The following is a 25,287-nucleotide window of genomic DNA, read 5'->3' as shown; positions in this document are numbered from 1 at the left end:
TTGGCCGGGAAAATTTCGCCAAAACAGCACGACCTGACGTACGCCGATCTGACGACGATGGCCGGAGGGGGCGGTGGCGGTATACCGTTGCCTCCGCACAAGCAGCAAATGTACGTGAGCGCAACTCTCGGTAGACCCCGGCAGACGGACATCAAACGAAGCGAGCCAACGATCTATGCACAGGTAATTTACCGTACCGTATCTTCTAGCATGAGGGCTAATTGTGTATGGCTGAATTTATTATTCCGTTAAGTTGATGTCGGTAATGCAGTTCACCATATCATGAACTGGTTTTACGTACACAAAAATGAGAGGACAAGCCACTTGTCCTTGTATAATCTTCTACCGTTCTGATGCAAACTTAGAGTAGCCTTAAAATTTGGCAAATTGAATGAAAAGTTTGATGCTAGAATTAAAACATGTATTAATGACTAAACAGATCAAGCTTCACTAGCTCTATGTTTGCAATTTACGTGATTTTTTCTACAACTTTTGGACTATTCCAACCCGGATTGAGCTGGAAGCAATTGCTTGCAATGCCACAGTTTTGCCGTGGCATTTTGAATCGTAGGATTCTTTAAACTGCCATCGCCATATTATAGAAGGTTCCTAGCAGTTAGGCCTGACTTGGATATGAGCCGGCGTAAATATGATTCCCTTACGAAGTCGTTGTACCTTAGAGATTCTAACATAAGGATTCTCATGCAATATATCCAAGTTCCCTAAGCAAGGTAATCTGTTCGATCTGTTCAAGGATTCCTCCCCGACAACACACACTATTTTCCTATATGAGGAGCTCCATAAAATCTATATAAATATTTTTGTTCGTCTGGGGCCGCACACGATCTGCCAACGTTTATGCACCTTTCGTTGCTACATATGTATACATTGGAACGGACTGCTATGTGGTTTCAACGACATGGCGTTACATGCCTCACAGCATGCAAAACAAAGAACTATTAATATTTTTTGAAACGGTAGTTTTTTTACAATTGACGAAGGGACGGTAGAAAAAAGTAATGAAATTTGAGAGTGAAAGATAAAGAGCGGAAAGGTGAGAGGGGGTGGGGGGGGGGTGTATCAGTAGCTACACTTAACAAGTAGTCATTGTGACTCCTACCTTTTGTGCAATGTGCGGAAATTTCAAGGTCAAGACTAAAACACGGTGTTAGTCTAATGAGAGAGAGGGCAGGCTTGGCATACTTTTTTTGCTTCGATTGTTCTCTTTTAATTACTGCACCTCAGCCAAGCAGAATTTGACACAGTTATGTATGGGACATTTGTAGAGCTAGTAATCACCTACAATATTGCAAAAGAATGTAAAGTTTTATCTCTTGTATTTATGGGGCTATAGGGCTACAATACCATTCGTAGCCAAAAGAGCGCTCGTTTTGCTACCAACGGGGTAGCAGCGTTGAAGCGCCATATATACAAAAGATATAGCAAAGCTTACTTCAACAATATTGCACATAATAACAATAATAAGGCCATTACAAATATTTTTTTTAAGTTTTTGTCCTTCCGATGCTAGACAACTCAAGGGTGGAAAGTTGGGGGGTAAAAAAAACAAAGAGATTTTTTAATCACCCAAAAAAAATTAAGATTTTTGGGAATTTTTGCTTGAAGTTTAATCGTGAAACCCGAATTTATTCTTGCTTTTGATATATACGTTGTTATTTTCCATGCAAAAACCTTTCAAAATAGAGTCAAAATCGAAAAACATTTTTTTTGTCGGTTTTCGGATGCTACATTATTTGTACTTCCATTTTTGTTTCGTACTAGAAGCGTTAACACTGCGTACACTCTTCTTTCGAGTTCTTTAGGCTGTAAAACCCACGGATAATTGATTTTGTACAAAAAATTTTGACTCAGCTTTAACAAACTTTTTTTTGCCCCCGATTTTTAGAACAAATTTTGAAGGGTGGGGGACAAAAACTTTAAAAATAATTTGCAATGGCCTAACTACGGCTTGTTCGCGACAAAATCTGGACACCTCAATTTTGCAATAAAACAAATTTGCTAGAAGTTTAATCCATGAAACTATTTTATATCATTTATGTGTGTATCGTTAATTATTATCAAACAAATTAACATTACTTATTTGGTCTGCATGAAAAATTGGCGAACTTTGGAGCCACGAGGGTCAGTGCAGACTTGTTGGCAACCAATTTTGCTGCGTTTGTCCAAGATTTTCGAAATTTATCTATAGTTGTTGCTTGTTGTTTGTGCTGGGACAGCTCTCTTTTCACCAAAGCCCAACACCGCTCGATGGGGCATAACTCTGGACAGTTGGCTGGATTCGCCTCCTTTGGTACAATATGGACTCCGTTAGCATTATACCAAAACATCTTTGGCGTAGTGATAGGATGCTAAATCAGGCCAAAACAGCGAGGGTACATCATGGCTGTGTAGGAACGGTAACAATCGTTTCTGCAGGCATTCTTCACGGTATATTTCCTTGTTAACCGTTCCCGTAGTGATGTAACTTTTGCTTGCTCGACCACAGCTGCATATGGCCTGCCATACTAAATATCTTTTGGGGAACTTGGCTTTCTTCTTTGTCCTAAAATGCTCTGCAACGCCATTCCATTTCATGGCAGTGTAAAAAGACATTCCAGGAAGCTGTTTACAGTCTTCTAGGACATACGTTTTATCGTTCATTATAACGCATGAAAACTTCGTTAAATATTCGCGATAAAGCTTACGAGCGCGTGTTTTGGCCGTCGTGTTTTGCTTATCATTACGGTTTGGCACAGTCTTCATCTTGAAAGACTTCATGCCTTGTCGTTGCTTAGAAGTGTGCACGAATGTTGGCGACATTTTTATTTTACGAGCAAAGGTACGTACAGAAAGATCTGGTCTCCTCCGTAATATTTGTTTTACCTTCGCATCCTTGTGGTGGTTCCTCAGATCCGTTTTTGTTCCACTTCCCTTCTTCCTAGCTATTGTCAAGCGAGTATCGAACGATTTTAAAACACTGTGAACAGTGCTTGGAAGAAATCCAAGCTTTTTGGCAAGTTTTCTTAACGAGGGATCCGGATTTTTATTGCGACCGCACACAATTGCTTTTCGCACCTGCTCTTTTTTCGATGCCATTTTACGCTGAACGCTTATTACAATATAAACAAGTGTTATATTTCCAGAAAGAACTGACATACGTCTACCACGCTGCAAAATATTTCACTCATTGTTAATGTATTTCCGAAGCTGTGTGTGTTTAGGGGTGTCCAAATTTTGTCGCGAACAAGCCTTAATTCTACCCCATACACTTCTCTTTCAATTTCTGCTTTGACAGCAAATGAATGTTCGGCAATAGGGTCTTTTTCTAATTCCCGTCGTAATAAGGAAAGCCATTCTAATTTTCATCATTTGCTGGATGGATTTAGTGAATACTCCAAAAGTTCTTGTACTGATTTGACTAAAACACACTTACCTTCCGATCCGTGAACTTTGAAATCACTGAAAAGCGACTATTAAAGCATATTATTGAAATTACGCAACTGACTTTATTGCTAAAATTCGTCGTACCGTTTTAAAATCCGTCCAACAAAATTTTTCATCGTCCGAACTAAAAATCACAACAATGTTTACGAAGCTAACGCGCATGTATTTGTGTAGGACGGCATGACAAATGCTATTCTGCAAAATTTCTGCAGGTCAGGCAAGTTTTCCTGGCTGTAGAATAACGACAATGCCTTACGTGAGTTATTTTCTTTTATGAATGACGGGAATTAAAACGATTAGTTGACATTTTCTTTTCCGTCGCACGAAAAAACGTAGGAAATTTGGCTGGTAGGACTTCTTTAATGATAAAAAGCATTTAAATAGATCTCAGCTCACTTTGATTGATCGCGTATGATAGACAACTAACTAAAATATTAGGGAATAACTAGTTTTGTATTGTGTGTCATAAAAATGCTGATATTTTTAATAATTTGTGTTGGATAGGACGGGAATAGGCAATTACGACGATGTAGCAACATACCCTACCTCATCTCCGGTAATTGCTACCCCATTCAGAAGTTTGATCAATTGTTTGTCGTTTCGGATGGCTAGCTGCAAATGACATAGACTGCTGAATGGGTTCGTCTACGGTGGGTCTTCGTCTACTTTCCAGACATATCGATAAGAAGCCAGCATTATAACCAATTGCGATGCGAATTACAGTCAAACCAACCTGGTATTGATATTTATGGATTGTCTCTTCGCTATCGAGGAAAAGATTATGTTAGAAAATTACTATTTTTCAATATTTGTTCAAAAAATAGCAGTCCTCTTGGTTTTTCTACCAGTTTTGAGTATGACGAAGAGAAGCTTGAGTATGACGAAGAGTAACTAGGTATTTGAAATTTTGAGCTGTGATTTAAACTATTTCCACTCTTTTTATAGTAGTTGGGCAGCTCTTAGACACGGCTCAAAGAATACGTGCATATATTTTCGTAAATAATTGCTGTCTGTCCAGTATAAACGAAAGAAATCTTGTTTATGGCGAAGTGAATTTTTGTATGACGAACTCCTGCTGGAGCACTAAAAATTGTTCCACTGAGAAATGTAAGTTCTGAAATATTTTTTCAGGCTAAATGGGTATATATGTACAGGCAAGATGTGTCAGATTTATTTGGTGTAAAAACTTGAGTACTTGTGAATTAATTTGTTATAAAAACTCGCAATACAGTCTGGATTGTGTTTACGTATGACGAAGAGGGTTCGTAACCCTAGTACCTATAATTCTAATGCAGCTGGAAGCATTCAAATATTCTATCACTTCCAAATACTTTATTCCAGTTACGTAGCCAGGATTTTCTTGTGGAGGGGCTAAGCCATTTTTTGACGTAGGACTACGTCTTTGTTTACTATGCTGGGACTGGGTAGCACTTTGTGAAAACGAAAATAGAAGTGTAACGTTTGAATGAAAGATTTCAAATGCTAATAACTACTAAACTACTGAACTGAGTACAATATGATTTCTGCTACTTAGTTTGCTGTTGAGAAAAATATTTTACAAGATTTTTTAAAGACTACATAGTTTCTGACACTTTTACATACTCATTTTACGCTCGGCAGACGGTTCCACACAAATATACTACGGTTATGAAAAGCTTTCCTGCCAATATCGGTTACACAAGTGGTTGGCAAAAGAGTGTTTGTTCTATTCCATTGAGAGAATGAGTAAAAGTTTGAAAAATAAGCTGACCCATCAAAAAATATTTAGTAGGTGTGAGTGCATAAAGGGTGTCCCACATCAAATTGCTTCACGGAAAAACGCTGTAGAAAATTACCCATTGCGTATTTTCTAGAGTAGAAGTAGTTTAGAGTGTATTGTTTACACTGTATTTTTATCGTGGTCAGTTTTTCGCAAATTGGACGATATTGTCAGTTTCATTACTTTTTCTGGAATGGTATAATTGGAAATCATCAGCATCAGCATATGGGAGTAAATCTCGCTGAAACTACTGACACGAGGACTTCAAATATTGGAACTTAATTGGTTGAAAATGGCTACAAAATAAGAATACCACTTTTAATACCTCGAAATAGTGGACCCCTCGTTGGCCAAGGAGCCTCACAGTTTCAAAAAAAGTTGAATTTTGAGCAAACCTTGAGATCTATATCATGTGATATTTCATAAATTTGCCATGAAACAACTAACAAATGGCTCGGTTCTGTAAAGAAGAAGAATAGGGCTTTCAAATAGAGTAAAAATTTAATGCGGCTATCTTGGATTTGGTCGCCATATTGGATTTTATCAAAAAATCAACGTTTTCACCGTGAGGCCCCCCACCGATTTTCATTTTAAGACCACCATTGGAAGAAAAAATGCTACAAGCAACATTCATAAAATTAGGTGTGCAATGGCATTAACCGCATAAAACAACTAGTTATTTGTAGCAAGGTTCACAATCTATTTATATGAGTTGAGCCCATTGAGTCGACTAGACTGCTCGATTTGAGTCCTGGACTCAACTGCTTGAGTTCTGTTTGATTCGACAGCTCGACTTAACTGCTCGATTAAACTGCTCGATTGGACTACTCGACTCGACTGCTCGACTCAGCTGCTCGAATAAACCGTTCGACTGGACTACTCTACTCAACTGCTCGACTCTACTGCTCGACTCAACTGTTCGACTTAATCGCTTGACCCAACTGCTTGACTCGATTGCTTGATTCGACTGCTCGACTCGCCTGCTCAACTCGATTGCTTATCGCGATATCATGTGATCGGTGTTAAATCAGACCGGACCAAGTCGCAAAATTTAAAAAAATGAGTTAATGTTAGCAAATGATCATGAATTTTCTAAGCAACATTTTACTCTAATCAGACTACATAAATGTTGCAAACAGTCAGAAGTTTTTATTCAGTTATATAAAATTCAATACGACTATAAAAACTATTTGTTTCAATTTCCGGCTACGATTCTTTTTTGTACAACATCTTAGAGCTGTATTATGCAATATAAGAACTCAAAGAACTAATACAAAGATTAAACTTCTTCGCAAACACTGACCAATGGAATGTATCCGCAGTTTTCGGAATTCTGAACAGACATTTATATTTTCTCATCTAGGCTCGATATAAACGAAATGAAAAAAAATCGGCGGCCATGTTTGATTTGGCCGCCATGTTAGATTTAAAAAAAAAATCGTCGTTTTTACCATGATCCCCCCAACCGAATTTAATTTTAAGACCACCATCGGAGAGCAGAGAAAAAATGCTATAAGAAACATTCATCACATTACATGTGTAGTGGCATTAAATAAACGAAACAATTAATTATCAGTATCAAGGTTTAGAACTCTCATATAATGGAATATCTTGCTACAAAAAATTAATTGTTTTATTTAGTTAATGACATTGCATACCTAACTTTCTGATTGTTTTTATAGCATTTTTTCTCAGCTTTCCGATGGTCGTCTTGGAATTAAAATCGGTTGGGGGATCATGGTGAAAAGGGCGATTTTTTGATAAAATGCAACATGGCGGCCAAATCCAAGATGGCCGCCGATTTTTTTCACATCGTTTATAAACCCTATTTCTTCACTTTACAAAACCGTGTCGTTTGTAGTTTGTTTTATAGCAAAACTCTTCAGAGTTGGAGTCATCTCGTCTTCCGACTCACTACGAGTCGCCGAATTGAGGACAGACGAGGAACAGGGCTAGATGTTCCTCACCTATGCTCCTATTCTCCCCTCCTCATCTTTCGTGTCTTTGTTTTTTATTCGGCACAGGGAGCATGCACAGTAAAAAATCGTCCACCGTATCAGTGACCGGCTTGATGCAGTAAGGGCAGATTACTGTGGAGGGCGCCCTGGTACTCCACAGGCTCCGTTGCGGCGAGAGAATTTATAGAATTCCCTCCATCATTCATCCCTCGGCACGGGTCGCGTCACACCTTGGATTAGGGGATTATCTATTCAAGTTTTTACATAATAGCCATGGATAACAGCTATTAAAACGATCTCGTTTAGGGGCTTTGGACCCTCTGCTTTGGTTCCTAGTAGTTATACCTTCTACAAGAACCGTCCTGTAGGCAGAGAGTTTACACTTAGCCTTCGCATGAGTGCCCCCTTCTCTTTCCGCATACGACCATAGTTTCCACCGGTTGTCCGATTTACACTAAGGAACGTATCCCGGATGGTACCACGAGGAGATAGAGATATGAGTTGCTGAATAAGAGGCTGCGGAACTTCGTGATGGTTCTGGAGCACATTATTCAACCATTTACCATCCGTAAAATCATAAAAAGAAGACCTCATAAGTTATTCAAATTTGTTTTAACCCGAATCAGCCCAGAATTATCCTGTAAATACTGTGAGATTTTTAACTCCGATGTTCTATTGCATCAACGTACAATGCTCAAATACCGAATGCAAAGTTGCGTATTTTAGTGTGCTTTGCAACTTTTCTAAGAAATTTTTTTTTTGAGTGTACAGGCATACCTCGATATAAGACAACCTCGTTATAAAACAACCTTGATATAAGACAATCTTTGTCTTATATCGAACAAATCCCTTTGACATAGTTGTTAACGATACCAGAGCTAATTTTCCATTCCAAAATCGGCGCCATGAAGATGTTCATTATTTCAAAATAACCCCAAAAATTGTAAAAAACTAATAGTTCAAACAATAATAAATAGTTCAAAAAACGTAAACACACAACACAGAGCAAAATTAGCGACCGCTAATTCAAATTTTTTTGAAAAAATCATGTTTCGATACAAGACAATTTCGTTTTAAGACAACTTTTTGAAATTATAAATTGTCTTATATCGAGGTATTCCTGTATTTGAAAAAACAAAAGTTTGTATCACCCTTATTGGTGGATCCACGGTCACTCTAATGCAGAAAGATGCGCTATATTTTAATAATAAACTTTTCCAGAGACACCTCGTTTGAAAAACTTCGCGTTTTTTCCGCATACGAAGAATTTTTGTTATTTTAAACACTACTCGTTGCTAATTTATAACAACCGTTGTTAGGGAAAAATCGATAACAAAATAACAGAATCAGTTACAAATTTGTTATGTCCTCTTGATCGGGTTGGCGGAACATTGTAGGGCAGGTCCAATCCTAATGAATGTCGCAGTAGGATATACCACTGAAGCGGGAACTTGCGCGTCTAATACAATGCGATGTGATGCACCAAAAGTATATGTGTACCTTTTGCATCCTTCAAAAATTAAAAACATTAAAAATTTCTTTATTAAAAATCGTCTTTAGCGAATATTTCCATAAACCGTCATGTGCGGTTTCTTTATCGGTGCTTCATCTTCTGTTAGGGATAAAAGGGAACAAAATAATATCGTTTTCTAATTGCAAATATTTGCTTTGATATCGGATTTACATATGATTGTACAAATTTCTCATTTAAGTTGCTTCCTGCGTGGACCGCTTTCTGTTGAATTTCCAGTTGATTGTGCTATAGAACAATTTTCTAAATTAAACAGGCAATCTGCGGTTCCCAACCACAGCAAAGCGCGTAATAATTAGCGGAAATAGCAAAACTATCAAACTATCATTGCGGCTGGACCATTCACATACCCTCGAAATAATAACTCCCGTGGGGGGATGGGAATGAACCGTAGTCGGATGTACCGATATCAGGTGCCATAAATTTCAATCATAACTGCGGAGATATGCTCACGATTCAACGAATGGCCGATCCGGTGCTACCGCACCGAAATAACTAACTTAAGCCATTTATTGCACTCAACTCTGATTCGATGTATGCAATAGTTGGTCATTAAAGAGTCGTACACTATCGGAATGAATCCGGAATGAATCATTCTCAAAAGGACTTTAACTGTTTAACTCATCCATCAGATGAAATACATGTCTTGTTAGTATACTAATGAAATTTTCATATTCATCTATCTTTGCATGAACCACTTGGCTGAACCGACCGCTGAATCGTTCGCAACGGCTCTTTTTATGGAAAACACTAAAAATAAAACGCCTCGCTCGTTTCCGGAAATAACATAAAACTGGCCTTCGCGAACCCATGTTCATCGGAACCGACGGCATAAATTGCCCCCCGGTCTGACTGACGGTACGTCACACAACGTCCCGAACCCACTGTCGCCATCGGTAAAAACGTGCGAAAAAAAACGACAATCCGAAAATAAACCGTCCAAAAACAACAAAACCCACCCAACAACAAAATGAAATACAATTTAGATTGATTTGGCACACCATCCATCAGTACATTCAACAAATTTGGTTTATACAAATACCCGAGCTGGTATTCCCATTTCGCACACCGGCCATCAACAGCAACCGCAGCAGCAGCACCAACAGCACCAACAGCAACATCACCAGCCAGCGACGTCCCTGGGGATAATGGTCCCCGTTCCCACCTCGGCAGCGGCGGTGGCTGCCGGTCTCACCGAACGTTTTCCTCCACCGCCGCTCTTCGCCGGCCACGTGCCCGTCAGCAGTTCCAACGAAGCGGTAAGTTGGCTTTGGGCGCTCTTCGGGCTCCAATACTGTGTGATTGTTAGACCCCATTGCACCCTTTCCAGGTCCCGCTTCCGCTTCCACCTTTATCATGTTATTCATCATTTCGCGGGGTGCATTTTCGCGATTTAGACGGACTACACATTTTGTTTGATTGCTTCTCAAATATTCATCAAATTCGAGTTTTTGAACCCGTACAAACGGCTCGCTCTCCGTCGGCCGTCGATTCCCCGTCGGGACACCACCGCCGGCACCACCACTAAAGGGCTTAATTTTGTGACAACAGACGATGAAGCGCTCCACGCAGGTGATGTGATGGTTCCCTGTTATATTGTGCAATCAATTCGGAGCGGGATTTCGAATTTTGTGAATCAAATTGTCCGAGTTTCACGGTGAAATCAACCGTACCGGCGGCGATTGATGGCCAACTACAGGGATTCACACGCGCTCTCGGGAGGTTACACCCAGAATGGTTACAAAAAGTAATTGTTGAAGTGTCCTTTATTTGCCCCATCAGTCGGTTTTACTGTCCAAAAACCACCGTTATTATGACAAAGTGATAAACAAATGGATGATGGACCTTGAAATGAAGTCTGTTCTAATTCACTGCAAAAATTAGGTGAATGTCGATGAAATTGACATTGAACTCCATTGTTCGTTGAACTTTTCTAATGGATTATTGTCTTTTTTAAAACAGGATAGCAAACTATTGCTGTTGTTAAAATATTACTTAACAAAATTGACCGAATATGAGCACTCTATAGTGGTTTTCTCATCAAGTATTAGTCTGTAACTGTAGTTGTTCGTCTGTAACCAAAACCAGGCCCCTGATAGGAAGTCACGTTTTTGTAGCAAGAATCGCACCTCGCTCCCTAAATACTTTACACAAAGGTGTAATTTATACTAGTATCACAGCAAAAAAGTGTTTTTTCGTGAAAGTTATAGAAAATTCGCTTGAATACCACCGATTTGCTCTCAATTCGAGGCGAGACGACGCACGCGGGCTACTGCTAGTTCCAATATAGAATCATTCAAAAACAACAACAAAATAGTTTCACTGAATTCAGGTTATGAAAGCTAAAGACAGTCCGATTCCGCTCGGGTAAATTGTCGACTCACCACAGTGAATGATTGATCACTAGGAATCTCTAGCTTTCAGCACCCGCCACACGCTCTCACAATCGTACGCACAGACACACACACACACACACACATACACACACCCACAAACCCACACATCCCTCAATACAAATCATACGGTGGTAATTTATCAAACTCATCACTTCATTCAACTGTTCGGCACGAATTCCCGTGGTTTGGCGGGAGAATAATGTAAAATTACAATCAATTTCATTTCCTAATGGCTTCGACTCGGCCCTACTAGGTGACTGTCAGCAACGGTCGGTCGGTCGGTGGCTTGCCATTTCGGGGCAGAAGAGATTGATCTGCCTGTGCTTTTCCTCAGTCGTCAGTGTGCATTTGCCTTCTTCTTACCAATGAAATTCCAACGGAGGAAGGTTCCTCCATTTGCTCCCGACCGATCGACCGAACGCATCCGATTTAAACAGCCCATTTCGACGAAGGTTTCGAGTTCCCGCGTCCCGCCTGGGCGGGCACTGAACTGAAGGTCGTCATCGTCGCCGCCGTTGAAGACGAAGACGACGACGACGGCTTGATTGATTGATCGGTTTTTCGGGGCATTTGTGCTAGTGTGTGTGTGGTGCGGTATGGTGGAAGGCAAACCGAATCCCGACCAAGGATATGCCCCCTCTGCTTTTCGATTTGGCTAAAATATAGAATGAAAAATCATTGCCCTATTTGAGGTCGGAGTGTTTTTTTCAGGGTAGGTTCCTTGCGATTGAGATGATTTATTGATTGCTAATTTTAACTCTTACGGATGCAAGTCCTTAAAAGGAATTTATTCTAGAGAACAATTGACGATGAATTAATGTTTTGTGCTTTGAAGCTGTAGATGCTAACAATATGGTTTCCCTCTCTCTTGTTTAATCCGGTGCTTTGTCAAATTGAAGTGGTAACAAAGCCATTAATTTCTTGCATTCTGTTTCAGAGAAGATAGCAGAAATGTTTTCAATACATTGGGCAGCACAACGCGCTATGATAATAAAATATGAGTTGTAGAATGTGTTCGAAAAGTTATCTAACCATAGCATTATTATTTATGAGACTTTGACGTGTTGTGGTTGCACAACTTTATGCTTGAATGGTAACATAGGTCATCTGGTAGCCAAGTGTAACTTCCAAATCTTTGGTCTAGTAAAACTGCTTGAAGCAACATATTTATTTTGAAGTCTTCGGCGCAGAAAATCTGGTATCCAAGCGACAACAGAAATAGAAAGCTCCAGAATGAAAAACAAAAACAAAATAGTCCCTGCATTACTCCCCTGGGGAACATAGCAAACATTTACGAATACTTCTGAACAAGAAGCTGGAATCTAAGCATAATGAAACCAATTAGTTTCAATTAGTTAAGACCTATTTCAAATCACTCGTGGCCTTAAGGAGCTTCTCTAGCTTGTTCAGAAGACGTTCGTTCGGCCAATATAATTGGCCGTGTCCATCATAGCGACACGAGTTTAAATCAGTAGTAAAAATTAAGCGCGAAATTATTGTAAAAATTATCGCGAAATTATGAAATGTTGCATAAAGAAACCGCTTTTCAACTCACGTAGTTGAAGTCATCATATATTGCTGGGCCTGTCGGAACCCCATAGAGCCGCAACAAACACTGAAGCTGAATTAAAATGCTACTGATTTGGTTACAGGCTGATTTAACTCTGAATGCAGGTGGTAGACGCTGAATAAATTTAAGCAAAGGCCTCTGTATTCTATAAGTGTTTGAGCAGCCAACGAATGCACTGTAGATCAGCTGCTTCACATAATAGCAACATCACAAGCAGATTGGGCGCATCTTCCACCTGTCCACAACCCGTCAATATTCTCAATAATTGTGCTATCCTAGCTGAATAAACGATTTGTCATCTTAATAAAAAAAAGCCCTCCCAAGAAACATTTATGCGCTGATTAAACATTTTAGCAGCCATTATTATTCAGCCATAGCTGAACATACAACGAATAAAATTTATGTAAAAAATTCTACAATGCTTATTCAGCCAAAATTGGAGAACTTATACAACCTATTTTACTTGTTATACTTGTTGAGGCAATTATATCGCCCTTTATATAACCTCTGTACGCATTGTTTCCAGCTCTGCGCATTATTTATGGTTATTTAAAACGCCTCTATTAAGCTTCACTGCAGCTTCGAAAGCAGCTATGAGCAAGTCCGAAAGAAGACGACATGCATTTTTAATTAACTTGCATATACGAATTCAAGTTATTCGAAATAAAAAATTTAGCGTCGTTCTAAAAACAGAATTAACAGCATTGCGCAAATTGCTTATTTAAAAACACACAAAAGCCTCTATTAGGAATGCAGCTTGGAAAGTAGCTACCCAAGTAACAATTTCAGGCTGATCAAACGTTTTTATAGCTGAATTTATTCAACCTGTGGCTGAACTATGGTTTAGTTTTAGTAATAAAAACCTTATTTCAGCTCTTTAACATCTAAATGTGTTGATTTTTTCTGGCTTCGGGTTTGCTATTAGCTGCTTTCAAAGGGCAAAACAGTGAACAAACGGGGACACTTTACAGCAAAAACTGAAGAACAGAGGTGTAAAGAAAAAAAATAGAGAAAAGAAGGAAACGCCTACAGAAAACGAGAAACGAGAAAGTAAATTAGAAAGAACTGGATAGAAAAGGAGAAAACACGTGACAAAGAAGAGAAAAAACCGGATAGAAAAGGAGGAAAACAAAAGGAGTAAACACGTGAGTTGGAAAATGAAAACGTGAGAACAGAATAAGAGAAAAAACGGGACAAAAAAAGAAAGAAAAAATGGAGAAAAAACGAAAGCGAACCCCATATAGGATAAAATGGAAAAAGGTATAACTTGACATCCCAAGTAGCAGTTCCAAGATTTATTACGTTCATATAGTGGTTTTCATAAAACCGCCAATAAAACTATGAGCTCCACCAGAACTTTCTGATGACCGCTATAACGAACTCTTCAGAAGGTTTTCATAACTCTTTAGACTTGGGTTTTATCGGCTCATCATCAATGGTTTTCATAACCGCTATAAGAATCAGGTCATAAGCTCAAGTAGTCGTATCACGCTCTGCTGAAAGCAGCAATAAAACCGGCTAGCTTTCGCTGCTTGACAGCCATCGCCATAATTTAATAAAGCTTTTCGCTTTTCGCCTCTGGTGAAAGCTAAAGAAGTTCGCCAGTATTATCAACTTGAAAATACATGCGTAAGCAGCAAAATTATAGTTTTGATGTCAGATTATTCTTATCGACCTGGTTTAGTTACAGCGACCATAATAAAATATCCCATAGAATATTTCATAAATTTTAAGCAATTTCGTTGGTTTGCAGCATGTGAGCATTTAATTTCATCGTGCATATTGATATGATAGGTGGATAAAATCAACGCGCCACTAAAATTTGGCCATTTTCGAAAACTGGTTGTTTCAACAAAATAAATATATTCAGTTTGTCAATCTCAATTTCTAGCAAAATCATTTTAGTTGCTTCCTGTGGCTGGAGAACCGATTGATAAAAACTTTCTTTCTGCAAAACACTTTGCTTTGATGAACTTTTGTTTGCGAGCTAAAACAAAATACTAGAATATGTCAATATTGCCTCGCATAAAAAAACGTTTTTGGTGTTGAATTGCGGTATTCTAATAGCAGCAAAAAAACTGTTTGGTCAGGATGCTACCGGTTTAATAGCTCTATGAAACTATCAGATTTATTACGGTTTGACAAGCAACCGCGATAAGATCAATTTTGATTGGCGCGCCATTTTGTATTGCTATGCCACACTTATGGTAAGTTTATAAGAGACGTGGTGCAGCCAACAAGTTTTAACGTGATAATATAAGGAACCACAATAAATTTGCTTTATTAACTGTTTTATTCTGGTTTTCTAGCTAACTATAAGTGTGTTTGGACTTGTATCCTTTCGGTATAGCGCAATAAAACCTTTATAAAATTCAAGTAAAACCAAGTGGCTTTAGAATTGTTACTTGGGTTAATAAGGCTATTGCAAATTGCAATATTATATAAATTTCATATTATATGAGGCGTGGTACACAAATTACGTTACGCAAAAATTGTAGTTTTTGGACCCCCTCCCTCCCCTGTGTAACAAAAAGTAACGCTCGGCATAGCCCCCCCTTTAAATTACGTAACGTTAACTGAACCATCCCCCCCTGTCATTGAATAAAAATCGCACAATCCGTTTATTTTTTTTATTCTTACAAACTCAAGAAACGAACCGATTCTACCTTCCTATCAAAACCACTCTGATCAGAAGTCAATTCTAAATTCTGATCAAACTGTATGATTTAACAACCAGGTCTGAGTTCAGAACAGATATTTTGATCAGAATGGGTTTGATCAAGTAGAATCGCGGAGAGTTTCTCAGTTGAAACAGCAAGGCATCACCTCTTGTTGCATGTTGGGCTCAGCTGCTCAGATTTATTTGGCAAAAAATAATTCCGCAGTTTTTTTTTACTTTGCTGAATTTGTTACGTAACTCTTCTCATGACTCCCCCTCCCCCTACGTAGCAAAAAGTAACGCAAGCTCGACCTCCCCCCCTCCCCCCTGACCGTTACGTAATTTGTGCACGAAGCCTTATGAGTTTTTTGTTACCCCCCCCGTTTAAACGCTTTTTTTTTGGTTTTTACGTTTAAACGCTTTTTTTGGGTCGAATAAAAAATCTGTTTGTTTTCTTCGTCCTCCCCGTCCCCCTCCAGTTGCCCAAGACTGGAAGGACAAAAAATTTATAAAATATTTATAATGACCTGAAAGGAAAAACGAAGCAGACGAAAACAAAACACGAAATAGAAAAGGAGTTAAAAGCGAAAAGAGGCGAAAACCGGGACAGAAAGTGACAAGAAACTAGACAGGAACAGAGGAAGCATGGGTTAGAAAACAAAGAAAACGAAGGAAGCAAAACACGAAACGAAACGGAAGGGATTCAGAACTCAGAAAAATGGCGAAAAACGGCACAGGAAACGAAGAAAAAAGGAACAAAAGAAGAGAACAACGGGAAATATGGAAATCGTTAGAGAAAACGAGGAAAATGGGAAAATATGTCAAACGGGATACAAAGGGAGCAAAAAGGTAAAGCAAAAGGTAAAAGAAAAAGGTAAGATGGTAGATATAAACTAGAAAAAAAAGGAAAAACTGTAAAACACGGAGGAAACGAGAAAGAAAATGGGACAAAAAAATGGAAAAATGGGACAGAAAATAAGAAAAGAAAAACGAGCTAAAGTAAATGGTTAAATGGAAAAGAAAAAAGATAAAACGGAAGAGAAAAGAGAAAGGTAAAACAGATAAGAAATACAGTAATGTTCCGATATTGTCAGCTCCCGATTTTGTCTACTCCCGATTTTATCAGCATTTTATCCCGATTTTGTCAGCCAATAAATTTTGCTTAGCTTTTCTGCTTTTAAACATGATTTAATAAACTTTTCAGCCTGCTTAAACCTATTCTGATTCTCTGGGGAGAATTTTTGAATAAAATGATGCCTTCTTGGAAGTATTTCGGGGTCAAAATTAGGGTATTTTTGTAGTAAAAGTTCTATAGTTCCTAAACAAGCAAAGATAGAGGTATATTATTTTCAGCAATGTTGTGTATTTTTACTATTTGTACAACTTTGTAGAACCGGAAAAAGTCATACAACAATTATAAAAAGAGCTAAAATAGAAAAACTGATTTTAACGATTTTTCATTTATGAGAAAAAGGATTTTTCTATCTTTGGTGAAGAGATAGAAGGTTACTGTCTTCAGCCAAATTTCTTGTAATAATATGCTGTAAAACTTTGCCGAAAACATCAATGTGTTATATTGAAACTGAAGAAAAATAAATTTCTTATTGCACTTTTAGGGGGATTAACAAAATTTGAATTCCGCAGGGCGATAGAACTTTTAATTTTAAGAAAGTCTTCCAAAGGTTCCATAAACCTAAAACCAAGTTTTTCCGCTCAGAGCTAATGCGCACCAAAAAAGGCTCCAAACTCGGTTCATTGAGCTTTCGGTTGACCAATTGACGGTTAAAATTTAATTTTTAGTAGAAGTTTTCGATATTGCAATGTCTTATGTCTTGAATTTTGAAAATAAACTCGAAAAAAAAATCCCGATTTTGTCAGTTTTCCCATTTTGTCAGCCTAAAATTCACAATGGGGCTGACAAAATCGGAACATTGCTGTACCTCTATTACATGCAACAGGGGACGGTTCTTGAGGTTTCGATAGGGTTGTCTGCGTCACAGAATTTCTAATTCAGCAGTTTCACCAGCTTTCAAGTTGGCGCTGATGGATTTTGGAGATGATCATTGCTCTCGTGCATAATGAATATCTCGAATCCACGTTAGTTTCAAATTGCGAAAAAATAGGCCGAGTAAAGCTGTTGACAAACAACAACACGTCGTTAAAAGCTTGCACGTCCGACCACTAGGGGAGCCGTCATCACTACTGGATAAGCAGAAAGCAGCGCTAAACGAATCACGCATGATTGCAGGTATTACTTAAAAAATGATAAACTCGGAGAGAACACAGAAACTGGAAACAAGGGGGTGCCGAAGTGGGTCTTCGCCAAGGGCACCATAATTATTAAGGATTCTGATTGATGTTTCCGTACAGCGTAGTTTCGTAAATTTCCGTAGATTCGCAGATTGTCACCGACAACAAAGCTGCATCCGATCGCGTTGATCATTCCATACTTCTTACTAAAGTGATGAAGTTTTTTGTTGGTCCATCATGTTTTTGAGAACTTTGAAGATATGAAGCGTGAAGACGCTGAGTCTCGAAACATACAAACCTGGTGTCTCACAACCTAGGGCCTGAGCTCCACCTTTTCTCTAAAATATAATGCAAAGCAAAATAATTTCTGTAACTCAGAAGTCCGCAGTTTTTAATTTATTCGGCTAGCATTTTTGCGTTATAAATTTAATCTCAAGCTAAGTTTCAAGTCGATAAAAATTGATAGAAAAACGGATAAAAAAGAGGAAAAACGGGAGAAAAAATAATAAAATCTGGTATGAAAATAAGAAAAACGAGAGCAAAAAAATTGGCAGAAAGGGAGGGAAAACGAAAGGAATGGGAGGGAAAGGAAATGAAAAGAAAAAAGAAGAAAATGGGAGACAAAAAGAGGGGAAACAAGACACAAGACAGAGATACTTTACAGCAAAAGATGAAGAACGGAAGTGAAAAGAAGAAAAATGAGAGAGAAAAAGGAAAAAGCATGAAGAAAACGAGAAACGAGAAAGAAAATGGGGATGAATTGGACAGAAAAGTAGAAAAAAACGGGGCAAAGAAGAAAAAACGGATAGAAAAGGAGGAAAACAAACGGAGAAAATACGTGAGTTGGGGAATGTAGAAATGAGAACATAATAAGAGGAAAAACGGAACTGACGAAAACGAAAAACGGGATAGAAAAGGTGTTAAATGCAAAAACAGGTAGAAACCGGGACCGAAAAAGTCGAAACGGTACAGAAAATAGCAAGAGACGGTGGAGGAACAAAGGAAAAATGGCCCGGTAAACGAAGAAAACGGAAGAATCAATACAAAACGGGACCGAGAAGATTTGGAATACGGCTAAAGGAACAGAGAAACAGAACAGCGCGCAGAAGAAAAGGAATCTCAATAGAGCAAACGAGGAAGATGGGAAAATGGATAAAACAGGATATGAATAACAAAGAAAAAATAACAAAGTTCAAAAACAGACACTGATGAACGCTGCAAGTCGTAGGCGAAATAGGTATGTGTAGCGAATAAACATAAATAGGGTAGATGATCCATTAGTTGCGCCACTAAGCACAATATTTATTTTGCTTGTTTATTGAGGTATATCCCTTTAAGCACGGAGGGTTTTAGCTACGATATTTTTGGTTTTTGGATCAATATAAATTTTTTTTATCTCTCGAGATACCAAAACCAGTATATTCTATACACTGCAATAACTGTTTGCTAAATTTAGCAACCTACACAATTGTGTGGGTTCGGCCTTATCTTATACAGCACTATGGGCAAAAACGAGCCGATAAAACGGACGCAATTAATATATGGCCTGCAGGCTGATAAAATGTACGTGATCTTATGTAAAATTTTCCGGAGAATCGCATGGTGCTCACCACTTTCCTGTATGTCATCGGGAAGTGCCCCATTTTGCTCATTTTCCCCTATTTTAACCATTTTTTACCCTTTTTGGGCTATACCAAACCAGGCTTTGAAAAAACAAAACATGAAAACCTAATTATTTTGTGTAAAGAAGTCCACAGAGTTGAATAGGCTTGACCCCGTTTAGTTTGGAACGAGATCATCGCTTCGAGGCTCATAGACTTCAGCTTCTGCAGCAGCGGAACGGTTGCTACGTAGCTATGGAAATACACGCAACTTTTTGCAAGTTAAGTTTTTACTAACCTTAATACAACAGATATATCGGAATGTCCATATTGGCTTAAAAACATTCAGATGTTGATCCAAGAATTTGTCTTAGAATATCCCGTAGTTGAATACATCATTTGCTACACTTCTTTATTATTTTACAATTTATAAATGACCAGTTTTAGGTTTCCGGTAGTATTCTAAACGGAAGTTCCGTAGTGTGGAACATGAACGAATGCTCTGCAGAATAATGTATTCATTCTTACTGACTCAAAATGAGATGGCAGCAGCAGATTTCGTTTTATTTCATCTGTTTCTTACGACGTGAAAAAATAATCCTACTGTGATCTGGAATATCTCCGGTAAAATGGATCCAAAATTTGCTAAAATATTTTTTCAGTGAAGGTCAATCTAAGGTGGTTCTTTGAAGACAAGTTGTATAAAAATCGATCAAAAAATAGTAAAGATAGAGTCAAAAGTGTAACGGCAAGTACACTATTGAAGTCCCAGCGGGAACGTAAAGGTAAAAGTAGGTATACAATAAGGCCGAACCTACACAATTGTGTAGATATGAAAAACAATGTAAGTTTTAAAGGGTATTTTCCGTAAATTTTTAATTACATCAATTAGAAATACTTATTACCAATAATTTTTTATCTAAGCAATTTCGAAATACGGATCCAACAAGAAAATTCGACAGATAAAACTTTTTGCTGTTTTCACAAGATTTTGAAGACTAGACAATAATTAATCCAACCACAAAAGAAAACTTCTTTTCAGCTATTTTCTATTTTTTCTACGAGTTATGATGTTAACACAAGAGATTGGTGCCATATATGTAAAAGTACGACGTTTAGAAAGGAAAGGATTTTTTTTTAAAAGTAATCATATCTCTCTTGTGTGGGCTCGGGCTTAAAGGGATATGCTTCAATTAATGCTTGTGGGATATAAATTTATCAAATACGAGGTATTTGTCACAAGGCAAGACAATTGGTTTCGTTGTACGAGAAGCTTTATAAAGAAAAAATGAATTTTCCGATTCAATTATATTGTACCAACAGTTGCGCTAATGTTTCCTTAATTAAGTTTGATGTTCCTTTAATTGTGTTATTCCATATACATTGCTAGGTTGCTAAGTGAAAAAACATCGTAGCAAAACTATAGATGAGCGCCTATAGTTGTGCGCTCCAACTGTGCGTTAGATTCTGGAAAATTGGCATTTTAGCAAATAATGCTTTAATTTTAAATGGTGTAGTCTAACTAGCAATACTTCTAAAAACCTATTTTATATAATGAATGCAATTGTTTTATCTAAAATGCTCCGGTGACGAAAATATGCATTAATAATGAATAGTAGCGCAACTATTGGTACTACTACAACTATTGGATCAACTACCCTAGTAGAATTTAATTTGGAAAAGTTTTTTTTATTTAATTTCAAAGAAAAACTGTAAAACGAAAGAGAAAAGAAAGGGGTTAGATGCAAGACAAAAACTAGAAAAACAAAGCGAAAATGATGAATGAACAAAGTAAAACAGAGGAAAATCGGGAAGAAGGAAAAGGGTTAAGAACGTGATAAGAATATAAAAGTAAAGGAATAGAGAAGGAGGATCCAGCGGAACAGCAGAGAAATGGAATATTGAGAGACAAAAAGAGGGGAAACGAGTCAATAAAATATAAAATGAATACATAACAGAAAAGAAGAAGAAAAATAAGAGAAATCGAAAGAGAAAAAGAGAATTGCGGGAGAACAAATAGCAGTCGAATAGAGAAAGCAAGGAAAACGGGATAAAGAGGTAGAACGGGATATGAAATGAGAAAGTTGGGACAAGAAATGGGAAAAAAGGGTTAAACGGAAGAGAAAAAGACGAAAACCGGAAGAAAAAAGGGGGCCAACAAAAGAAGAAACGGGATAGAAAAAAAAAAGAAAAACGGCACAGAAGAAGGCGAAAAACCAGAATGAAAGGAGATGAAAGAAATTAGAAAAAGACGAAAACTTGAAACGAAAACAAGGAAAAACAGAACTGAAAATAAGTGAAAATGTGACAAGAAAAGCGGACCAGTGAAACAGGAGACACAGGATAGAAAAAAAGTAAACGACGGAATCAGTGGGACAACGGAAGAAAAACTACTTGCTTTTTTAAGTCAAGTCCCAGTTCAAGTTTTATTTCTAGTCCAGTTTCAATCCAATTGCACTAGACACTCCTGAGTATTCAACCTAATCGGCCGCTATTTTTGTGAGAAGTAATAATAGAGTTGCTTTTTGCCGGCCAAAACGTTTTTCTGACAGGGCAGGTACTCCACCTTTTGTGCGGACACGTCTTGGAGCGCTCCTTGTCTCCTTCTTACTGTATTTTAACGACGTAGGTTTGGACTAAACTGCTTCCACAGTTTAACACATTCAAGTCATATTAGACAATTCGAAGTTTAAGTGCCATAATGGTTAGCTGCACATCAGATCATTGGAATTGGTAGCTGTAGAAGTGTAAGTTTGGTTCTATTTGACAAGCTCGTTTTATTCTATTAATTTTTTTCAATTTGGCTTTTCCACATGAGCAGCTTTACCGGATTATTGGACATTGGAATGTTTGAAACACCTAACCTCAAATTAAAACAGGTTCTCAACAGCGAGGACTCTTCTTCTTTTCCGATTATCACGGCACCGTAAATGCATTCCAACCTGGCTTATGTTATGCTCTGAGAATAATCTCAATTCTCGGCGTTGTACTGGCAAAACGCAGAAGACTGATCGATTTACTCTCTTCAGTCGGATGTTACCTTCTCCGACAAGCGACGAGTCTTTTTGCTTTTGCATTGATTTGCTACTTTACTCTGCCCCTAAATGAGGGTCAGTTTTGTTTCATCTTTCTCTTTTTGCCGGGGCTTTGCTCTCAAGGTTACGGAACAAATCGTTTCACTCCATGTGGGGCCCTATTTTGTGAGTCATGTCGAGCAACTCGACTCAATCACTGTCGAGTGTCAAGTGCGGGGAGAACGAGCTCGATCACGATCAAAACAAAACAAACTCACTCGTTATTTACTGACAGCAGAGTCACTATTTTAGGGAATTTTCATAATTTAATAAATTACTCCAAATTAGCGGTCACTTTTACTTTCGCACTAATTAATTTCAATTTATTTTGTGTTTTATTTATTTTCCTTTTATGTTAGTTTTCGTTACCAACACCACCACCGCCACCACCTCCGCCGCCACTGGCAGCTCCGGAAGATGATCCTAGACCCGGTCCCAGTGGTATCTCCCCCTATATGGCAACCTTTACCGAAGGCCAACGACGCCATCATTCGCTTATCGACTGAAGGCTGCTAATTTTTCGCACTCATACATCTGCATAAACGTCATCCGTCTTCTTGCCCATTCCAGCCCTCCAGTTTGCTACAAACCGTTCCGGAGTTGCAACCGCTCTGCAGTACTCCAGACTCGGCCGCATCATCCGGTCCGTCCTCGGCCAACAGCGATCGAATGCTGCACAATGCGACCCGGTTCTGATAGGAAGTTCGATCCAAGGTAGGTCACAACGTTTAAACACTGCGCCGAAAGGAAGCATACAATTCTGATCGATCGAATCGTCGACACTGCCCGAACTACCTGCGCGGTGGCTGCCAGGTTACCGTTACTCAACGAACAGGTGAAAAGTCTAGAAATTCCCTCGGCAAACGAATGTTCGATCCGAAACTCAAAACTAAATTGGAACTAATTGGAAAATAAAAACAAAACGGTAACTTGAACCTACTTACTCTAATACCTATATGAATTCGATCTACACAATTCAGCAGAAATCTTCTACTAATCAAAACCATCACCTAATAATCACAAAAAAAAGTTTAGTAAATCAAAAGAAAAACTAAAACGCCTCCATCGGCAGATTGTCAAAGTTTTTTTTGTAAATAAGGTGTTATGAAAATGGGCAGTAAGTTTAGAGAGAGCGTTATAGCGAAGGAAATAACAGATGAAGTAATTTTTTTATATATTAAAAGTCCTGAGACTAAACAACACTTAATTTGGCTAACGTAAGCGAATAAAAGACAAAAAGAAAAAGAAAACCAAACAACAAACGAGAAACTATTCAATTTTCAATCAAAATAAAAACAAAGTCTAACATAAACGAACATTCATGTCAAATAGCTGTACATAGTTATGGAAACCATTTTTACATAAACGAAGAACACTTAAACAAGAAAGGACAAGAAATCTGAAACTCTAACATTGATGTAAGAAAAACCAAAAAAAAGTCCACAACCGTGGAGAAAAAACGCGTAACGGTGTATCAAAGTATGTTAACAGAAGAAAAACAAAAACAGTCAACTTAAACTGCGGCTAAACCGAAGCTCTGAACCACCACTACCCGTGGGAGTTTACTTTTGTCCCTTGTTTTTACGTGTTCGAATGGGAGTCACAAGCAACCAAATCGTACGGAGGATAAAATACCGTCAACTAGTGTATAAAATCAGTGGAAATAAGTACGTTCAAATTTGTATAAAAGAAAAACCAAAATAAAAACCTTACAAAACTCATGTCCTTTCAAAGTGTTAGCGAGCGCAGAATCGAAACAGTGAGCGAACAGTGCTGAACGAGTTTCGTAGTCTGGGAAAGACGAAAACAGACGCAACGGAAGATAGGTTAAACACCCGGCCCGTGGAAAGCGCTGGGAAGAAAAGAAAATTCTAATGTTTGTTATGAATGATCCGTTGGAAATTATTGTAAATTAATCGGAATAGGTCAAATGGAAGGGGAAAATGGCGAATAAATAAATATAAATGCAGGGATTATTTATCGAATAACGGTCGTTTGGTTGGTATCTAACACTATCCGAATGACACAGTTGTGAAGTTATTTATGAATTGTCAATATTCAGCTAACAAGGTAAGTATTTTAAAATATAAAATCCTTTTCTACACCAAAAAGTTCAACCACTAGCGAGTTTTATAATGCTAGCAATAACTTAAAGCGTTTATTTGTTGCCTTTAGCTCTTGGCTTATAATTAATTTGGATTCTGACTTTAAACAATAGAAGAACTTTTTGACGTAGATCTGTTACGTCTTATTCAATTGAGGTCTCACTCGGTATTCTGACACATGATTTTGGCCCTTCTAGCGTTGCACGAATCATCGTAGCTAACTTCGTCGGATAATCATGTTCGAGCATTATCTGTCACAGCTCATTTTGTTTGACTGCATCGTACGCCGCCTGAAAGTTCACAAACAGATGATAGACCTGCAAGTAGTATTCCCGGAGCTTTTCTAGTAACTGGCGCAGGGTGAACATCTGATCCACCGTGGAGCGACCCTGACGAAAACCAGCTTGGTACTCGCAGACGAAGGACTCTTTTTAGCTCACTGATTGCCTCTGGATTAACGTCTTCATTCAACATCTTCATTTTCTAGCGTACTCCGTTGCCACGTCATCTACCGTTAACCGTTACACGAATCTTTTCGATTTTACCTCTACATACACTCCACACATGGAACAAAAGTTAAGTTGATGCATTCTCTACCGACTTGAAAGCAGCGTTCGGTCGGATAGACCATGGTATATTGTTAAGTAAAAGCTCGAGGCTTGGTGCATCAGAGAAGTTTACTCTATGGCTGAGTTCATACCTGTGTGATAGCATTTAGCGTGCAAAACTCAACAAATGCTGCTCTACTGAGTTTACAAATGATTCTGGCGTCCCGCAAGGCAGTAACATGGAGTCTCTTTTATTCACATATTTTTTTTCAATGACGTTACACTATTGTTGGGTGTTGGCATAAAACTAATATACGCCGATGATTTGAAACTTTATCTGACTAAAGTTGGAAATTTTATCTGAGATAAAGTTGGTATTTGTATCTGGGTAT

At 38.2% G+C, this 25,287-nt stretch overlaps 1 protein-coding gene across 1 annotated transcript in view; it reads left to right on the top strand.

Moving 5' to 3' along the window:
• Positions 1 to 22,938, top strand: part of LOC128739455 (uncharacterized) — a 203,793-nt gene extending 180,855 nt beyond the window's left edge. Inside the window, exons 16-18 of the mRNA XM_053834941.1 lie at positions 28 to 183; positions 9,679 to 9,948; positions 22,813 to 22,938. Coding sequence (XP_053690916.1) covers positions 28 to 183; positions 9,679 to 9,948; positions 22,813 to 22,938 — 552 coding nt within the window. The remainder of the gene's footprint in view (positions 1 to 27; positions 184 to 9,678; positions 9,949 to 22,812) is intronic.
• The last annotated feature ends 2,349 nt before the right edge of the window (positions 22,939 to 25,287 follow it).

This window comes from Sabethes cyaneus, chromosome 3, assembly GCF_943734655.1.
Source record: "Sabethes cyaneus chromosome 3, idSabCyanKW18_F2, whole genome shotgun sequence".
NCBI classification, from domain to species: Eukaryota; Metazoa; Arthropoda; class Insecta; order Diptera; family Culicidae; genus Sabethes; species Sabethes cyaneus.
The sequence above is the reverse complement of the archived record's forward strand: the minus strand, read 5'-3'. Positions and strand labels throughout refer to the sequence as shown.